The sequence below is a fragment of the Eucalyptus grandis genome, chromosome 7 (genome assembly GCF_016545825.1).
Source record: "Eucalyptus grandis isolate ANBG69807.140 chromosome 7, ASM1654582v1, whole genome shotgun sequence".
Lineage (NCBI taxonomy): Eukaryota > Viridiplantae > Streptophyta > Magnoliopsida > Myrtales > Myrtaceae > Eucalyptus > Eucalyptus grandis.
Genome location: NC_052618.1, coordinates 27,043,551 through 27,063,256, shown reverse-complemented (window position 1 = coordinate 27,063,256; position 19,706 = coordinate 27,043,551). Strand labels below are relative to the sequence as shown.

The 19,706-nt window shown below is 38.0% G+C and overlaps 1 protein-coding gene across 1 annotated transcript; it reads left to right on the top strand.

The window, feature by feature from the left end:
- Positions 1 to 4,683: 4,683 nt before the first annotated feature.
- Positions 4,684 to 11,898, top strand: LOC104453206. Its single transcript, XM_010067727.3, has 7 exons — positions 4,684 to 5,185; positions 7,320 to 7,377; positions 7,644 to 7,724; positions 7,836 to 7,871; positions 8,013 to 8,252; positions 8,328 to 8,469; positions 10,846 to 11,898. The coding sequence occupies exons 1-7, from the start codon at positions 5,013 to 5,015 to the stop codon at positions 11,334 to 11,336; spliced, it is 1,221 nt and encodes a 406-aa protein (XP_010066029.2). The 5' UTR covers positions 4,684 to 5,012; the 3' UTR covers positions 11,337 to 11,898.
- Positions 11,899 to 19,706: the final 7,808 nt, after the last annotated feature.

Here is a 19,706-nt window from a genome sequence, read left to right as displayed (position 1 = left end):
CTCATAATTGATATGAACTAGAACGCAAAATCAAACCTGTAATGATCTTACTATGCATTCAATCTCTGCCTTGAACGAAGACAGAATCTGTCATCATGGACGCAAAATCAAACCTGTAATGATCTTAGTATGTCGAGCTCATAATTGGTGATGACATTAGTTGAATGATCTGTCCCATGGCTACCATTTTCCAAAAGAGGCGATGAAGTCCTACCAGATATCAATGATTCCATCTTGGTTTTTAACTAGTTTCAGAAGTTTGTGACTTTCGATCAAACAAGAATAAGCAAGGTCAAACATTATAATGGGTCATGCAGTCGAGAACAGCAACAGCAGTTTCATCATCATCTCCTAAAATGTGGGGGATTACGAACTGAATATATAAATAAAACGTCTGATTAGATAACAATAAACACTTGACTCTTGAGCCTGCTGATTCAGAAAAAGAGATGGGCAACCACGACTTTCCTAAGCAACTTAAGTATAGACCAATAGTCATCAGATACCCAATCTTAACAGATACTAGTAAGAACCATGTCACACATATGTACCTCACAAAGACTAATTTCTGGATTGTTCGAGTAAAATATAATTAGCATTAGTTCCAAGCCAAATTTCAGTAACTATTATTAAAAACCATGTCCCGCTCGTATGTACCATATGGAAGACCAATTCGGAGGTTATTCAAGCAAAACATCATTAGCATTAGTTCTAACCCAAATTTTGTTGCAATTTATGAGTCAATTGATTGAAGCCGAAGTGAACAAACAGAAGATTGACACAAAGAATCTCAAGTTATTGATCAAATGTGAATCAAACTTAACAGAGAAGAAACACACACACTTGGGACGGGAAAAATTATGTTCGACGTGTGTGTATTACCCACTGCGAAACGCAGTGGGCTGCATCCAGCGGAAACTGCAGGCATAGCCTCTTCAGTATAACTGATGCCACACCCTGATCCAATGTGGTCAAGGTGGCTCCTCCAAGAGTAGTTTGCAGATCAGACTCGGCCTTATCCATCCTAAAAATAAAAAACTTAACAGCAAGATCTATCCTCTGAAGGCATACACAGCATACAATCAATAATCGGAACTCCAGTGAAGGCATCGAATTAACCACAGATAAAATGTCCCCGAGACAATTGATCAAAACCGGCACCAGACTATAACTAATATCAAAACCATGCTTCCGCATGCTCATATCCAAAAAATTTTAACAAAAACTATGATGGATAAGTACATGCACTTACAAACATAATACAGCGGAGAAAAACCTAGTTCTCTCGGTATATGCACGCAATTCCTTTTCATTACTCCTCATTGTTTGTTTCTCACCGCAAATCTCGTCATATTAGTTCCCGAGAATTCTGACTAGTCCTTTCCGAATGCAAGTGGACTATTTCATTCCAGTACCTCGAGCATAATCTAGTATACTTTGGTCTATCAAGATTTTAGCAGTACTTCCAATCCTTGAAGCACCGTTAGCGTTTCATCTTTGGTCCTCTTAATTGAGCTAACTCTACATATCCGTTAGCAATCTTAAATCTAATTTTCCAAAGAATCAAAAGTAGATAACCAAGAAAGTGCGATGAGAAAATGGTGAAAGTTCACAATGCATGGACAGAAATGAAATCACACAAAAGTTAGACAAGTTAAATTTCATTAACACTTCTATCATGGCCTAGAGAAATGACATGACCTAGAAGATTTCTAAACGAAGGACCATGGTCGATCCATGAAAAACAAGCGGACCTTGAGGCTTCTAAGTCCTAGACTTATAAGTTTTTTTAGTACTCTAGAGTGCTCTTAGGGTGGGCATTATTGTAAATGTACATTCCTATAATAAATGCAGGTAGTTGGTAGATAGGAATATGACATCTCCACCGTTAGATTGAGGAAATATATACAATTATGATTGAATCTGTATTTATATATAAAGGGGTCTTCTCCCCTCCAACAGGTGCAAGATTAAGTACCTTAAAAACATGCTATCAGAATCCAATTAAAGGAATGAGAAATCAAAGGCTGGGTAAAAGACACTTACCAACCGGAAGAACTTGCAAACACATCATGCTCAAGCCCATGCAATAACCTTTTTCCAGTTGTTTTCTGATCAATGTTACAGAGACGTTGCGAACAAAGATAACTCTAGTGAGTTTCACGTAAAACCCTCAAGAGAATAAAAACGTTGTTATTTGAAGAAAATGTGTCGACCAACATGAGGAACATTTGTTTTGCTTCTCTCTCGGAAAGTGCCTTCACTCAAGATTCCCGTTTGGGCCGTTTATACAAATTAGTAGTGGGTAAGAGTAATCCTGAAAACCCATAAAGCCCAGACCAGTTCTGTTCGAGATATGACCGGGCCAGTCTTTCGGGCCTAATATGGTTATTTAATAGGTTGTCTGGGCCACGGGCCTGAGACGATGAAGCCGATTGAGCCCAAACCAACCTCAATAATTGTTTTTTTTTTTGTTTTTTTGGTCGAAGACCTCAATAATTGTTTGAAATAATACAAAAGTAATAACATTAATGGCATTATGAAACCTCTTCCAGACTTCCACTTTACCTCTCTGTATCCTCACTCAGAAATCCTAATGTCCACGTGAATCAGGGTATACAATTAATAAGATAACTCCCTCAATAAGCAAGCTTCAGAAAAAAATTGTGCCAACTTAAGCATCCAGTCATTGACCAGTGATGCTTAAAGCATAAAGCATCAAGAAAGTAGCTACTTTTGACACAGAAGATCATAAACTTAGAATGATTCAGCTAGCTTTTCTTTACCAAAATCCAGCGGACATCCACAGAGGAAAGACATAGCTGAACCTTGTAAATTAAATAAATGGAAGATATTTTTTTCAGATGCAATCATCTTCTAGGCAATTGCATGACACTAATGACAAGCAACACATTAGACCCGCAACTTGGGGGATAGTGCAGAACGACAAGGCCAATAAATAATGCTTGTGCAAACGTAGGATGACCGATGTACCATTAATTTAAGATCGTGACACACTCCTAAATCAAATTAAAGGGGTTTCTATAGTTATTCAAGAGACCAACATATAGTCATAATGCTTAGTATTGAGATACTGCAGCATAATTCCTATACCAAGCATTGTAAAAAAATTAAAAATAATTAGCATTGGAAATCTAGTTATTTACGATTAAACGATTACCAAACCCTCAAGTTCATTTGAGGGATTTAAAATATATAAGAAAAACTTTAGCATACTTTAGAAGTGAAAGTGTTAACAGGGATGTCCATTTTTCCAAGGAGAGATTTCCTTCTTGTAAAAAATGGCAATCTCACCTTTATCTCCATTTATAGAAATTATCATTATTTCTAGGTTATCTGTTCAATTATTTTTCTCTCATATTTATTTATTCAGGTAAACCCTTGGTTCGCATTTGTCCTCAAGCCTGCCATTCTTGGATAGCAAATTGAGGCCCATTACGAGCTTGGCCCGAATTATTAAAATAATTTAGATTTATTTCGTAAAATATAAATAATTAGAAGATATTTTCCTAAAACTAATATAATATATCACTTAAAATAATTAACCAATTAAAATATTATCATTACAAATAATAATTTATTTTTAAATATTTTCATGGACGATAATTATATTTTTCGTTCATTCATTTTCGTAAGTGATACGAGATAAATATTTTAAAAAATATTTTCATAAACGTTTAATTTTTTTTTTTTTTGATGACCAGAAACCCCAAAAACCCCAAAAACCGACAACCGGCGGAAAACCCTGGGGCTAACGCAGCCTGGCCACCACACTCACGCTGGTTAAGTAAGTCACCCTGCGACGCACTGGGATTCAAACCCTCCCCTTCATGAGGGAGAGAGGCCCAAAGTCAAAGCAACGCCACCTGGGTGGGTGATCATAAACGTTTAATTGCTACCGAACAAATGAAAATGTTTTTTTTTTGTCTGCTCTACTTTACACTCACTACTTTACACTCACTCTTTGCAGGGGCGTGAGAGTCGAAATCCATTCCTAAAACTTACTTGTCCCCACCCCATCCTCCCCCGAAAATGGGGATTTAACCCTCACCTCCATTTCCATGTTGGAATGGTGGGTCACTGGGCGAACAAATGAAACGTTAATCAACTATTTATTTATGAAAAGATGAGTCACGATTTTGTCCACGATCACTGTGCATTGATTTTTCTTCCTGCCAAATAAAAAATGTTCAAATTCATCATTTTTATACATTTTAGTCCAACGGATGTGACCTTCGATGCGCACACTCTTTAAATTTTGACTTGTGCAAATGTTGCAAAATTCACACGTCTTCCATCGTATTCAAGACACTTGAAGATTTTCGAAAAATTTAAATCTTTCCGACTTGTATAATCATATGCAATTTTTTTTTTAAATCTTAAATTCACTTCGAAATATCAGAGGAAAAGAAATAAAAAAGTAAGCGGGGATCAAGGGAAGTGAGAAGGAAGCATGAGCCCAAATTGACTCATGATCCGATCGATTACGTAAAGCCGAGAAAAACTGGATAAAGTAGTTTTCCCTTTTCGTGTGTTCACAATTGTGACACCATTCAAGAGGAATTAATTAAACAATAGAAAAGTTTATGCCTTCCAAGGAACTCTTGCGATGTCATCTTCTTTCAACGTACTCCGACCGTTTCCGTTCGCAACCTATTTCACTTGACTTTGTCCCACGCGACGCCGAAGATGCTCCAAAATTCACGAGCTTTATCCTAAAGATCCGCAATATCGGACGTGGCATTTCCATCGATCCGCTCCCCTCGCCCGCCACCCGTTCAACCAAGAATCGTCACCCCCTTCCTTCCATATCGCCTCGCACGCACGAGCGCACGTTTTCACCAAACGTACGCTTTGTGGCTGTGGCGAAAACCCACCCCCCGGTAGCCAAGAGCCACCGATCTGCTCCCTACCCACGACCAGATTCGCCGTGCCCACGTCTTGTTCTGGGCCAGAGCCGCGAAATTTATTGCGTCGGAGCTGTTTCGGACATGGTGGGTGGCGGTGGGAGTGTTTACTGGGGTGCTGAGGGGAGTGGGTTCAAAGGGATTGTGGTGGTTTTTGCTTGGGTGTCGATCCAGGAGAGGCATCTGAGGAGCTACGTGGAGCTGTATTCCTCTCTTGGGTGGAATTCCCTCGTTTGCCATGCCGGGTTCTTGAACGCGTGAGTTGATTTCTTCTGCTTCGAGTGTGATTTCTGGGTTTCGTGCTTTCCTTTATTTTCTAGTGCGGAAGGGTTGGTGGGGGGGGGGGTAATATGTTTGATTGTGTGGTTCTGACTTGAGCTGGGCTTGATGCTTGGTTTGTTGCAATTATGTGCGCCTTGTGCTTCATTTTCTACGATTTTGATTTGTTAAAGTAGGGTTGTTCGTCGAGCAAGCTTGAGTTGTTAGGATGATGGATTTATTGCAGTCTCAAGCTTTTCTTTTATCTTAAGCTTGAAGGTTGCTATTATTTGGCTTTGTATGAGGATGTAACATTTTGTGGCCTGGCGTGTCATGTCTGGAAACTTGACGTGAAATTTGGATGGAGCGAGTATTTGGATCATTTGAAACTGGAGTCTCGGTTGATGGCCAAACCAAATGTGGTGCTGTTCTTATGTTTTTTTAAGAGAGGCCAAAACTGTCTTACATCACATAAATGAGAAAAAGATGGTTATTGGCTTTTGGAATTAGGCATCACGCAGAAAGATTAGAGTTTTGGCTGAAAGTAATCTGTTCTATGGCTTTCCATTAGTCTGTATATCATCCATGTGATGGACCTGAGCAAGTCCTTAAATGGCTCAAGGGAAGTAAAAGGGGAAAGAACTCCCAAGGGATGGGACTCCCTGCTGACTCCCGTATTCCCACCTCCCCAGGAAGAAAAGCTTGGTTTTGGGGGGTGGGGGAGGGATTGGGGAGCTGAGGCATGCAGGCACTGGCACGTTAAAATAAGAAAATTCTGTCCTGTCAGCCCACCAACGGTGCATCCATTAAACAGGGGGAGGGGGTGGGGGCGGCCCTCAGTTGTAGTCTTTGACTCCTCTCTATGGTGAGGCTTCACACGTAAAGATTTAGAGTTTTGGTTGAAAGTAATCTCCCCTATAGCTTTCCATTAGTCAGTCTATCATCCATGTGATGCCCGAGTTTCTTTTGATGGTTTCAGTTGAAGAGAGTATGACGTGCACACACAAGTATCACATATTAATCATCTAGGTATAATTGTTGAATGAGGTGAAGTTCTAGAAGGGGAGATCCAGATTTTGAAAGAGCTTGATTTCAGGGGTAAAAGTTGTAAGTCAAGTAACCACTTTCCATCAGAACACTATACTCATGCTGTTCACTGAATGTAACTCTACTTTTGAAATAATTTCAATTTGTTTAATTGCGTTATTCTTCCTTTTGAGAAACTCTGGGAGAAGCTGACATGGTACGTTATGCAAAAATATGACACGCTTCAGTTTTCTATTAGTTCTTTTGGCGGAGTGATCCAATTCAAATTATATCATAAGTACTATGATCTAATTGAAAGTTTTGAAAGTAGAGTGACCTAATTGTATGTAATGCAAGAATTGAATGACCATGGAAGTAATTTACCTCAAGCTACTCTTACCATGGAAAGATGTAAACAAGGACCATTCTACTGTCTTCCTTCAAGATGATTAACTTTTGGATTGTATCATTATGGCCAAAGCATTAAGTAATTGGTATATCTCATTGGCCACCATTCTTACTCTACACGGTATGGTAGCTATTTTTAAATTCTGAAAAAGTGGATGAGGATGGGGAAGGAAGTCTAATAACCTTGCAAATGTTGCTTTTTTGCTGAAGATTGTGAGGCACAACAGTAGTCATGTGAAGGACCCTATTTGGCAATAGTATTGCTGCCTCTGTGTGTTTGTATAAAGTATATCTGCTTGCATTTGTAATTCATGTCAATGCCGTTTATGTATACTTGTCAGTTAGCACACATATGTAAATGTAGATGCATTACTCATACCTCCTGAAGAGGGCAATGGGGGAAATATGTTAGCATGAAACTTAACAACATATGGCCTTGTGCGAAGTCAGATAGTTAGCCTTCTAAACTTTCTTGAAGTGAGTTGTAATTTTTATTGGTTATTAGTACTCTAATAGCAAAAGCTTCGTTCAATGAAGTAGAGATCCCTCATCTTATTTATCTGCTTTACAAAATTGGGATTCTTGGTTGTTGGAATTGCAGAAAAATATTAGTTGAAAGAAAATGGTTTGGAATTTTCTTCTGTGCTTCCAGTTCCCATCTGGGTTATACAAAGCTTAAATAATAAGAGTTTTTCACAGGTTTGCTTCCGAGAAGGCAATGTCAATGGCATTTTTTGTTCTCAATGAGCTTCTCAAGGTTAGTTTTCATCATAGTGCAACAAATTGTGGTTGATCTGTATACTGTACAAACTTTTTTGCTGATCTTATCCTGGTATTTTGTATCTGTTGAATTTAATGTTATCTTATAAAAATTAGGGCTTGCCATGGTAGGATTCTCTTCCTTGAGTGTAGCACTATTTTTTGTTTATGTGTACATTCACTCCTACATTTTCCCCTTAAAAAAAAAAAAAAAAAAACTAAGTGACAGTAAACTGATACTATTTTGTCTTTGTGGGGATGCAGGAACTACAAATTAAGCCATGTCCAGTAGTCTTTGCAGCTTTTTCTGCCGGTTCAAAGGCCTGTATGAGCAAGGTTTTACAGGTACGTCCAGCAGTTGTCTGTCTGGATCTAGTACTTATAAATTTAAAGCGTTCACTAATGTGTTCAGTTCATGTCTCAATAAGATAAACTAAATACATGCTGTTTTAGCAGATCATCGAGAGACCGTGTGAGAGTCAGCTGAAGTGGGTATGCATAAGTTCTCTCTATTCTGACTGAGGCTTTCAAACTTCGAATATGTTTCCCCATTTCATGTCCATTTCATTTGATATCTTGTCAATATTTTTTATGATGCATATGTAGTTCTGAAAGTTATTTTCTTTCATGAAGGACAAATATGGATTGGTGAGAAACTGTGTTTCTGGGCACATATTTGATTCCGGTCCAGTAGATTTTAACAGTGATTTTGGTTCTCGGTTTACTATGCCTTCTACCATCCTAAAAAGGCCTGTACCAGCAAAAGTCGTCTCTTGGATAGTCAAAGGTGTTTCCTCTGGTCTAGATTCTCTGTATCTTACCAGATTTGAAGCCCAGCGTGCTGAGTATTGGCAAAACTTGCATTCTTCAGTTGTAAGTCAAATTGTTCAATGAGATCTGTTTTGCTTTTCGTGACTGGTTTCTGACATACATTTTCCTCATTGGTAGTGCATTGGAGCTCCATATCTCATTGTATGCTCAGAAGATGACAGCCTTGCTCCTTATCAGACGATCCTCACCTTTGCCGAGGATTTACGAAGTTCTGGTGCAGATGTTAGGCTTGTGAAGCTGCATGGCTCCACTCACAATGGTTTGTCACAAAACTGTCTTCCTTCAATATGTCACGTTATCATTAATAGTTGCTCTTGTTTTATTCATGAAAAAAAGTTCATGCTCTAGATTTGGTGGTAGGTTATACTTCCTGTATCTTTATGCTTATGCTTGAGAAAATTCCTGCTCTTGCACTGGGAACTTGTGTTGCGTGGTAGGAGGGTAAAAGCGCTGGGCCATTTCATGTAAAGAAAGTGAATTTAACCAAACTTTATGGTGAGGATTTAGGAGTTTTCCTACCAAGCCCATGACCTGACTTGCACATATAAGAAGTGGATAGAATTGATTAAACTGGTTTTTAAAAAGGTCTGACTCATTTCTCTTATTCTTTTTCCCCTTAGTTTGGGTCCCTCTCTTCTTAAATATAGAAAGGTAAGCAAGAGAGTTGGAAAGAAGCCAGCCAACCCTAGAAGCAGCTGAAGCCTGAAAGAACAGCATAACCTGCAGAGATATTTTTTAAACACCTTTTCTTGTGCTTTGCTCAGTTACAAATTACATTCAGTTGAACTTCTTCAATTAATCTGTCAAAGCTTTAAAGCCAAAAGGTGCAGCCAGAGTGGATCTATAAGCTTGAAAACAGGAAGTGCATCTTTAGAGAGAGAAATAAGAAAGGTGGAATTTTGAAAATTTTGATCTGATATATAGATGAAAAGAGCAAGATGAGTAATTTTGGATGTCAGGTTTTGTGCATGGATATTTTGTTTGTCTTTTGTTTTGGTTGGGAGAGAGGCAAATTTTTAGGTTCTCGTGGAGTAGATGCTTAAGGTGCCCCTGGATTATTTGCAATCATCAATCTTATTTTTTGTGTGGTACTATATATTTGATGGTAATGATTGGTCCTGGAGTAAATGAGCATTTACTACCGAATCGATCCTTGCTTGAGAGAGGAGAAATGTAGGTGACCTACTGCTTTGATGTGGGAAATTACTTACTGTTGACTTTACTCGAAAAGGACAAGTTGGCAGGTGTCTGTAAAAGCAAAAACTTAACTAACAATTGAGAACCGAAAATTAGAGGGGTGTCTTGGACAGGCTTTAAAGTCCACTCCAGTAAGCCACATTCCAATTTCCTGCCAAAATCAGAATTCTGAAAAATTTGGGTAGACTATAAACGTTTTAATAATTTCAGGTGTTCATGGTATATGTGGTATATGTAAAACTTACACATATAGCATTAAAATGAAAATTGAAAAGTCAAAATCCACAAGATAAAATATAAATGAAACGCCCATATAGCATTCTTAGGCCTTTCATTTCCTTGCGCTTCTGTATTTGCAGAGCCAGAACTCAATCAAGAACCAAAATCCAAACCTTATCAAAATAGGACCATAAGTATCATTAGATTGGGTTGGCTCGATTTTCAGTTTGGTCAGGTTTCCTCCCCTCTTCCATTGTACAAATAATATCACCATAATGGCATATCTACCTTCTTTTCTATATTGACGTTGCCTAATTTAAAACCTTTCTGGCCACTGAAAAAATTGTCATGGTGTTCTCCAGAATAAAAGAAAGAATGAGAATGCATTTATCTGGAGAAAGTTTCTTTTTTGAATGAACTTTATCAGGATTTTATTTCCTTTTTCTCAAATTCACTTCTCTATAGTTAATTTGCTCATTTTATTGGAAATATTTCAAATGATGCTATTGTTTTTTGTTGGCCTGATTCCAATAATAAGATGGTTCTTTAGAAAGTTGTTCACCTGCATCTTCAAGCACATTTTCTGCTTTCCCTACTAGCATAGAACTGAAAATGTCCTTTGAAATCAATCTCTTCTTGCATGCACACCCTGTACTTGGTGCTATATTGATAATTGAGAGATGAAGTTATAGAACTTGGCGAAAAATAAGTTCCTCGCGGTATGGTATTTCTCATCCATTAGGAGGTCTTTTTAGATCTAAAACATGAATTCCAGTCATAATGTTCCAACCTGGGTTCAATATCTAACAGTCCCATTGCATTCTCATGTATATGTAGATGTGTCTATATCTAGATCTTACTTTTACATACATCTATCCAAACCATAAATACATATAGACAATGTGCCTACCACATAGATAGATCCATAAATATGTACATTCATGCAGACATATGCATCATGCATATTGATATACCCCTTCAGTACTTAGCGAAATCCACTCATTCACAATGGACCCTTAATGGCTGAACATTCATTCAACATTAAACAGAGAGTACATATCATGATGTTGATACAACTGTTGTGGCCCTGAAGACCACCACATTCTTTTATCCAGCTCCTGCCAAGTGATCTGAGACCCTACTATGTTTACACGACAAGGGAGATTTTACTTTGCCTATGGCATACAGACCTTCTAAATTCTCTTCTCTGGCTTTTCAGGTCATTATAAGCATTATCCAATCCAATATCGTGCTGCCATAGCCAGTTTGTTCACAAAGGCAGCTTCCATATTTTCCCAACGAATCCAGCAACTCGAGGAAGAAAGAACTAGAATGGGGAGCAAGCGTGATGAGATCTCGGAGTTGATATGTGACCTCCAAAATGCAGCAGTGAACTCCAATCAGAGCTTAAGAAGGGTTGCCACAGGACCCAGTGACCATTTCTTCCTGCCAAGTTCAGTGAACGACAGTTACGCAGCTTCTGGGTCGTCTGACAATGGGCAAAAAGAGTCCTCGAATCTTGCACAGAATGCCCCAGAGATCAGCGCGCACAGCATATTGGGCCAGATGCTGTTCGACATTTGTGTACCCAAGAACGTGGAGGGTTGGGACATTAAGTTTTCTGGTTCTTTGAACGGACAACCATATGCTTGTGCTCGGAAGCTGTCACCATCTCATGATATCAAATCCATACGCAGATCAAGATTGTAATGGATGGTACTGTTAGGGGCCTCAGGCACATTCACTGAAAATTTTGCACGACTTTGCTGGAGATTCTGTGAGACAACTGGCGAGATCATCCGCAACAGAAAGCTAGGTGCGACATCTCGTGAAACCAAAGGTATCGTGGATATAGAGGCTGATGCTTGGTGTTTCTCTGGCATGTAAGTGTACAGAAAAAGCATGACAGAATGGATCCTACATAGACAAGTCCAATCCATGTAAGAATGATCGTGTTCCTCATCGACTATATAAGATGCATGTTATAGACGATTCTCGTCCCTAGCAATGGGTGCTGTGGGATCACTGCTGATGGTTTGAAGGAGATTCAGCTGCACTAGCGTAGATAAGATGTATAGAGGTGTTGGATGCACATATAAATAATTGTTTTCTTGTGACCAAGTATGGCTATGGATTACGGTTTTTTGAGTTATCGAGTGTGTATCGGCTGTATAGAGGTGTCGATTCACATGTGAATAACTATTTTCGGGTGACCGAGTATGCCTATGAAATACAGTTTTTCGAGTCATCGAGCGTGTATCGGCCATACAAATTTCAAGCGTGTCTGCTAATTTTCTAGAGTTTGGTGATGTGATTGTCACTTCAATTTGTGGTGTGGTTCTTCTTAATTACTCACATCTCTTTCACCTGCTTCTGGCTGAGCCAGAAATTCATCTATGTGTCTGCAATTTTTCGTTTGTTAACTTCTTCCTTGCTTAAACTTATGTCTCGGCAGCTTACAACTCATTGCTTGAACTCTTGAAGTTTTCATATGCAAATGCTGGGACTTTTAACTTATATATATGCTTTTATAATATTAAAAAAAAAAAACACTCTATAATATGGTGGGAAATAATTTTTCTTTTTCAACTTAAGTGTAAAAAAAAGCCCTGGAGGACCATGGTTTTATTTATTTGTTCATCATATGATGCTTATGTACACAAACTCTAGTTTCCGGACCAAGTCAAGATGACTAAACTCTACATAGATTGTCGACCGGAGATTCCGGACCGAGGGTTTTCTATAGGTCCTCAAGCGTCGGTTCCGGACGCGATGACAGTTGGATCCAACGAGAAATTTCCCCGACTGATTGCAAGTTTTCCTAATTTTTGTGTGATTAGACATTTCATATAGAATTTATTAAATATGTGCGTGATTACAGCCGAATATGATCGAGGATCCTCATGGAAGGGCCCGACTCTCTCGCTTGATGACAAAAATAACTTTTGTTTCTTCGATTCATTAGGAATATTTCCTATTCTTTTCCCCATCATTTTAGCCTTCCGAAGCTTTGCTTTAAGATTGTAAAGTCGGATTTTGCGCGGGATGTCTCCCCATCTGTTGCTTCCTATAAAGCCTGACCATGTACTGATAAGGCGCCTACCGATCGTCCGGGGGCTACTTTTAACGAGATAAATGCGGGAGTGCATATAGAGCACTTTTAAAATACATAATTGACAGAATTATATCATTTTCAAGGTATCATATTTTCTCGTATTATGTAAAATCAGTGTTTTCCAAATTGAATTTACTATAATATATGAGATTGCAGCGCCTCGTGCACATTTTTTTTAACTTTATCATTTTTATAGTAGATATCTTTATAAACGAAGGTAAGAAATTTTGCGGGTCTTCAACTTTCTATGTGCACCTTATTTGGGAGGAAGGAATTGAAAGTTCGGTCTTTTACAAAAGAAATCCGTTCCTCGCTTTTAGATACCATCTCCAAATTTCATGAAATCCCGTTGTAATTGCAATTTATAGAAGAAAATATGATGAAATCTGGTAAGTTCCCAAATTAATGACCTCAACAATATTATACATTACAGAACATGGTGGCTTTTACCAAATCGAAAGTCAGTCCTTATAAAATTGATGTATGTCCGCAACCGTCAACCTTGTCTTCAAATTACATATTTAACAGAACATAAAAAAATCAAATGAATAAGAAAAGACTAGGTGCATTTATTTTATGGAGAATGAATGATTTGGAAAATACTTTTCTAAATATGATTACGTGTATCACTTAAAAATTGAATGAGTGAAAATTTTTTTGATCATTTGCGGAAATGTTTAGAGAAAAATTATTGTCGCTAATAAAAATATTTTCATTAATTAATTATTTTTAAATCATTGATTTTTCACAAGACAAATAAATTATAAGGGAATGTTTGGTAACGATTTTGTTCCTGAAAACAATTTTTTATCATAAATTGTTTTTTCGATTCTATTCTTGGGAACAAATAATAAGCAAAATAACACACTTGGTGACTATCCAAAATTTCTATTTCTTGGATAAAAATGCGTTTGGTAGGATTTTTAAATTCTTTTGTTTTTTCTGTTAATATTTTAATACTTTTATTATATTTTTCTTAATTTTCTCTTCTTCCTCCTTCTTTATAGCCAATCGCCGGCCACGACGGTGGCCGGCGATCGCTAGGCGAGGTCCAATGAGCTCATCGAAGTCTCGCCGGGCTAGGGCGAAGTCCGAGGAGCTCGCCGGAGGCTCACCTAGCTCAAGTGAGCCTCGGCCTCGCCAACTAGCGAGGCCGAGTCTCGCCCAACCCAGCCCAACGAGGCTCAAGCCGACAAGCCTCGCCATGGCTCGACGTCACCGAGGGCCAACGACGCTTTGGCGAGTCGCCGGCCCTCATTTGGTCAGTCGCCGACCATAGATAAGGCCGGCGACTCGCCAAAAGGAAGTGAATAAGAGAAAATAAAAGAAAAAAAGGAGAAAAAAAAAGAACTGATTCTTAGGAATTGTTCACATGAATAAGAAACTACTTTTTCTACGTCTTGATTCTATTTCAAATCTATTTTGGAGAACAAAAAAAAAAAAAAAAAGATTTTGGCTCCCAAGAATAAAAATTTTACCAAACAATTTCTTTTTTTTTTTTTATTTCCTTCTAGGGAACAAAAGAACAAAAATAGTTGTTCCTTGAAAGGTTACCAAACAAGGCCTAAAAGTCCTATGCTATTGCCATTGCGCAACGGCCGCCGCTGTTGTCAATGGTGACCCCGTAGTGGTCGCCCTGTCGACAGTAATCCCGGTGGCAGTGGTCACTCTTTTGCTAGGACCACCTCTGTTGAGTTGTTTTTATTTTAAGGAAAAGACTACCAAAAACCCCAAACATTATCCAAAGTGACAAATTTATTCCAAACTTTTTTTTTGTGGTATGAAAAATCTCAAACCTTGCAAACCGTGACACATTTACCCCACCAATAACATTTTCAACTTATTTTTTCTGTTTTTCCTTCTTCTTCTTCTTCTTCTTCTTCTTCTTCTTCTTCTTCTTCTTCTTCTTCTTCTTCTTCTCTCTTTCCTCCGCTGGCCATGGCGGAGGGAAGCCAGCGTTCAACGAGGGTGGCCCTCGGCTGGGTCAGGGGAGGACCTCCCTCGCCAGGCCCTTGTCAGCGTTAGGCGAGAGTGGCCCTCGTCGACGTCAGGCGAGGGCCTAGCAAGGGGTGCCCTCACCCAACGCTAGCGAGGGCCTGGTGAGGGCACCCCGCCCTGGACTCGAGCGAGGGGTGCCCTCGCCGACGTCAGGCGACCCTAGCATGCCTAGGCAAGCGCAACCCTTGCCTGATACCAACGAGGGTAGCCCTCGTCGGACGCCAGCTTCTCTCCACCATGGCTGGCGGAGGGAAGAAAGAAGAAGAAAAAAAATTAAAAAGTAAAAAGACCAAAATGCCTTGAAGTTTGGAGTAAATTTATCACTTTAGGTAAAGTTTGGGGTTTTTTATGGTATTTTTCTTTTATTTTATTATAATTTTGTTATGCAATCCAAGGGGATAAATTCATCGTGTCCTCAGATCTGAATAAATTATAGATTCGACTTATCCATGCTTGAAGCATGCAGGACGCAGCATCCAACAATTGATATGCTGATTTTTATTTTATCTAAACCCGTATCCTAGTGACCATACACGTCCAAATAAGTTCCTTTCAGATAATTATTAGGGGCAAGAACTTTCTCTGTCCTATCATGAATATTTTTCCGGACAGATTATCCCGTTGGTCAATTGAGGAATTGAGAGGTTTTGTTTTGATCAATTGAGAACTAAAGGTTTTTGAAAAAGACCATATTAGATCTCTAGCTCCCCGTGTATCAGAAGTGACAAAATGGCTAAAATATTCCTAAGATGGAGTCATGCCGGATTTCTGACGCACGAATCCTACCGTGGCGAACTCGAGACCTAATTGATTCTTTTTTTAAACCATAAATTCTTAATTGATGAACAGTCACACCTTGAGTCCTATTTCTGCACTTATCCCGACACACACACACACACGTATATATATATTGCCCTCGTCCCCCTTAGATGATAATAATAAGTGTTTTTTTTTTTTTTTTATGACCCAAGAATTCCGTATAGCTGGCAACCGGCGAGTAAGCTTGAGGGGACACGTAAACAGGAGAACCCACCATCCATGGCATCTCACTTAAAACCCCAAGCGACCATGAGGAAATTCGAACTCCTCCCCTTCGTGAGGGGGAGAGAGCCCAAACCATCGCGGCCACCCAAACGGTAGTGATAATAATAAGTTTTTATATAGGATTAACTATACAATGAGGAGCTAGAATTGATTCATCTAATAATCCACAGTTTACAAACTATTTAACTTTATCGAAAGTACTAAAAAATCCTAAACCTATTGAATTTACACTGATTTAGTTTTAAACCTTTCAATTGAAGTAATTTAGTAGTGAACCCTTTCACATTAGTACAACTTTAGTCCATCGGACCAATTTAGACTAGAAATTGCTAATGTGGAAGCCGGGCATCCTACATGGTACAGTCAGCATTGAAGTGGACTTTTAAATAAGTTTTTTCATTTTTTTGGTTTTCTATTATTTTTTAATGTTTTTTCCTTTTTTCTTATTTTTCCTTTTTTTTTTCCATTCCTTTTTCTTTGAACACATCATGTATCTTCATATGAGAAGTTAAAGTTGATATGCATTAGGATCAATGCATTCATGAACTTCAAGTGGACCAAGATTTAGATCACTAAGCTTGTTATAGCTCTCAACGGGATGACACTCTGGTTGCAAACTAGGAAGCACCGACACTTTTCAAGAAGCACCGACACTCTCCAAGAGTTTTTGTTTCGTGTTGAACACTCCAATACGTGTCCGACACTCTTCGATACTCTTGGACATTCAGTCAATACGTGTTGGAAAATCCGACATTTTGTCAACTTTCCTAATACTCAAGTTGGAATTTTAACATGCGAGTTTCCTATATGTGATTTTGACACGTGAGGTCAATTTTAAAAAATTGCAATAAACGAAGAGTCAAAATGTATTTATGTGAAAAAATGAAAAATAATAGCAAAAATAATAAATGGGGAAAGAAGAAAAATCTAGTTTTCTTTTTTTCTTTTGACTTTCATTTTCCGTGATATACAATTCAACCCTCAAGTTTTTTTCTCTTCTCTTATGACACATTTGACACGCACGTCTACAATGTGAGTTGCTTGTTTTTTCTCCAAGTTTTATAGATTATTAGAATGGAATTGAATTTGTCAAATTGAAACAATGAATTATATTAATAAATGATTGATTACTATTTTTAGTGTAAATTCATTATGATTTTATTTATTTATTTTTTATTCAAAGTGAAATAATGATAAAAAATGATAATTTAAAATATATATTTAATATTATACGTGTGCCAACGTGTCGGAATTCTGTGTTTTTTGAGAAACGATGTGTCATGTCATGTTGTGTCGTGTTGCGTATCAATGTCAGTGCTACTTAGGTAGCAAATAAGTCCAAACAAAATCTCTAAATTCAAAGATAATTTCACATTGCCGCTTATCGACATCCTTTTTATAGGACTTAAGTGGCGCACTTCTCCATGAACTATTCTCATTTGAGATATAATATCATTCACCTTATACATTGGCTTTGCAGCAAAAGGAATGAGTGCAAATCGAGAGCAATGGTCGATTGACATTCATACACAATCACAAAGGGATTGAATCTAGTGGTACAATTCACTAAACAATTATATGCAAATTCTCCCAGTGACAACCGAATTTCCTAAGAATTGGGATTATCATTTATCAATGTCCTTAATAGATTTCCAAAAGACCGATTGAGAACTTCAGTTTGTCCATTCGTTTAGTGGGGAAGTACAATACTAACCTCCTTCATGGCACCCTTTTCTTCTTTCATTGCGAGCAAAGTGAGGGATAAGGAATTTTCAACTAAAGGGGCCTTAAGAGGTTCCTTACTAGGTGTCAAAGTAATTTTGTTTCCTCCATACTCAAAAAAATACATATTTCGATAACCATCATAAATAGCTTTTCTATCAAATTGCCACGGTCAACCAAGGATAATGTGACTAGCATCAATGGGTAGAACATCATATCATATCTTGTCAAAATAGATAGAATCAATGGAAAGATTGACAAGGCATCATTTGGAAATGGTTATCTCAGTACCTCTCTTCAACCAAGACAATTTGTAAGGTGTGGGATGCGCTTTCAATTGCAATTTCAGCTTGCTTGTTGTCACTTCAAAATTCACATTTTCACAATAACCTGAGTCAATAATTAATTAAAATGCCTTCTCTCGAAATGGTGCAGGCCGAGCAAAAAATATTGGTGGTGCAGCCACCTATTTCCGATGTTTTCTTCTGGAGTCATGAGAAGCTCACCGGAATTAGCATGTATTATTTGTTCATTTTCCATAGCAACTACGTCATCTTTCAATTCTTCTTCAAGCGGCTCCTCCGCATCCTCATTAGATTCATTTTCCACAAAGAAAGTTTTACTAGCCGGTCGATTCTTATTGATTCAACAATTACTAGCACGATGACCAATCTCTCTACAATAATAACAATGTATATCAGTAGTAATTGGTTGTTTTGAAACGTTGGGCTAAGCAAAGGGCTTACTAGTATGTGGTACCAATCAATATACTCAAGATACGACTTCCTATACAATGGCCAATTAACTCTTTGTCGTAGCTTCAGCAACTTTGGTGGTGCTAGTGATATTTCTAGTTGTTCAATTCGGCACGATAGAGGGTTGATTTCAAATCAAATCCAAATGACTTGATTTCAAAGCCAAAATAATGGAAACTTTTGGATCTACAACTTTTATGTTTTGAGTTTTCTCATATGAGTATTGTAGACTTGTCAATTTTGGAAGGAAGCGGACGAAATGAAATCGGACAAAATGAAGAAAATGATAAGAACTTTAGCGGTTGCTCGTCTAGGCCTCTAAGGAAATTGAAATGGCATCAACTCTTCAAGATTGATGGCTGCAACTCTTCAAGGATGCAGGCTTTAAAAGTTCCGACTTTTCAAAAATTGAGTGAAAAGTGGTCTAAACTCTTTAAGGTTCAAGGAAATTGCATTAAACAAATTTTCATTAATCAAATTGCATGTTGTACAGAGACTCGATGACCTTTTATAGCAAAACAAAAGAAAAGCAAAAGGCTATAGTCAAACCTAGAATCCAATAGTCATTATGTGCATAGAAGCTAGAAACATTTAAAAATATGAGCTATTAAATGCACGACATTTTCAATGCTTGTGGCCATCCCAAAGTGTCATGATGCAAGCTTTTATGCATGGGCAATGACAATATAAAATTCGAGGCCTTATCAATGAGGGACTTTTCGATAAGAATGCTATCGATCTTGAATGCATACTGATCTTCTTGGTTGAAAGAGTTGGTCTTGAATATGGGCTGCATCACATTTTTAGCTGTAATTTTCTTGAATTGGTGTAATTTATCAAAAATCATCCCAAGATGGATCGCACATTTAGGTAATGATTTAACTTTATGGGTCATAATTTTACTTGTGGTGGTATTAAATTGTTGCACTCATATGTGGTAGTTTGTAAGTTCTTTCCTAGTAAACTTACTTCAATGATGGAGACATTCCTTTACGGTCCTTAAACTTAAGGTCTTAATCAATGAGTAATTATTCTAACACGTCGTAATTTTCCTTAATCAATAGCATTACCATTAACAAATCATATAGACGTAACTTACTAATTTTTCAAAATCACCCAATAGTCGAACCTAATTCTCTTTCAATCAAACGACTCATGTCAAATGGGACTGCCTTGTATCGACCAAACCATAGAACCTCCCTTACAAAACCAGCTCGACTCACCCTATCTTCACCTTCATAGAAAAACTGGTTTTTTTTTTTATTTTTCTGTGATTAATTGATTTTTGTCGTTGGCAACTCCAGAAATCACTTTTTTCAAATTTTGGCTCCAAACCAAAAACTCCGGAGTACGGATATTAGTAGGTGGTAGGTCCCACTTTTAGGCGTGATGAGTAGTTTGATGGCAATTACTAATATTCTTATTATTTCAAAAGCAGAACAGGAC

What these genes read in the sequence shown, in the direction of transcription:
- LOC104453206 (XM_010067727.3), top strand. Translation starts at nt 5,013, where the DNA reads ATGGTGGGTGGCGGTGGGAGTGTTTACTGGGGTGCTGAGGGGAGTGGG. An exon ending in AAAACTTGCATTCTTCAGTT is followed by an intron (nt 8,253 to 8,327) that starts GTAAGTCAAATT and finishes CCTCATTGGTAG; the next exon opens with TGCATTGGAGCTCCATATCT. An exon ending in GCATGGCTCCACTCACAATG is followed by an intron (nt 8,470 to 10,845) that starts GTTTGTCACAAA and finishes CTGGCTTTTCAG; the next exon opens with GTCATTATAAGCATTATCCA.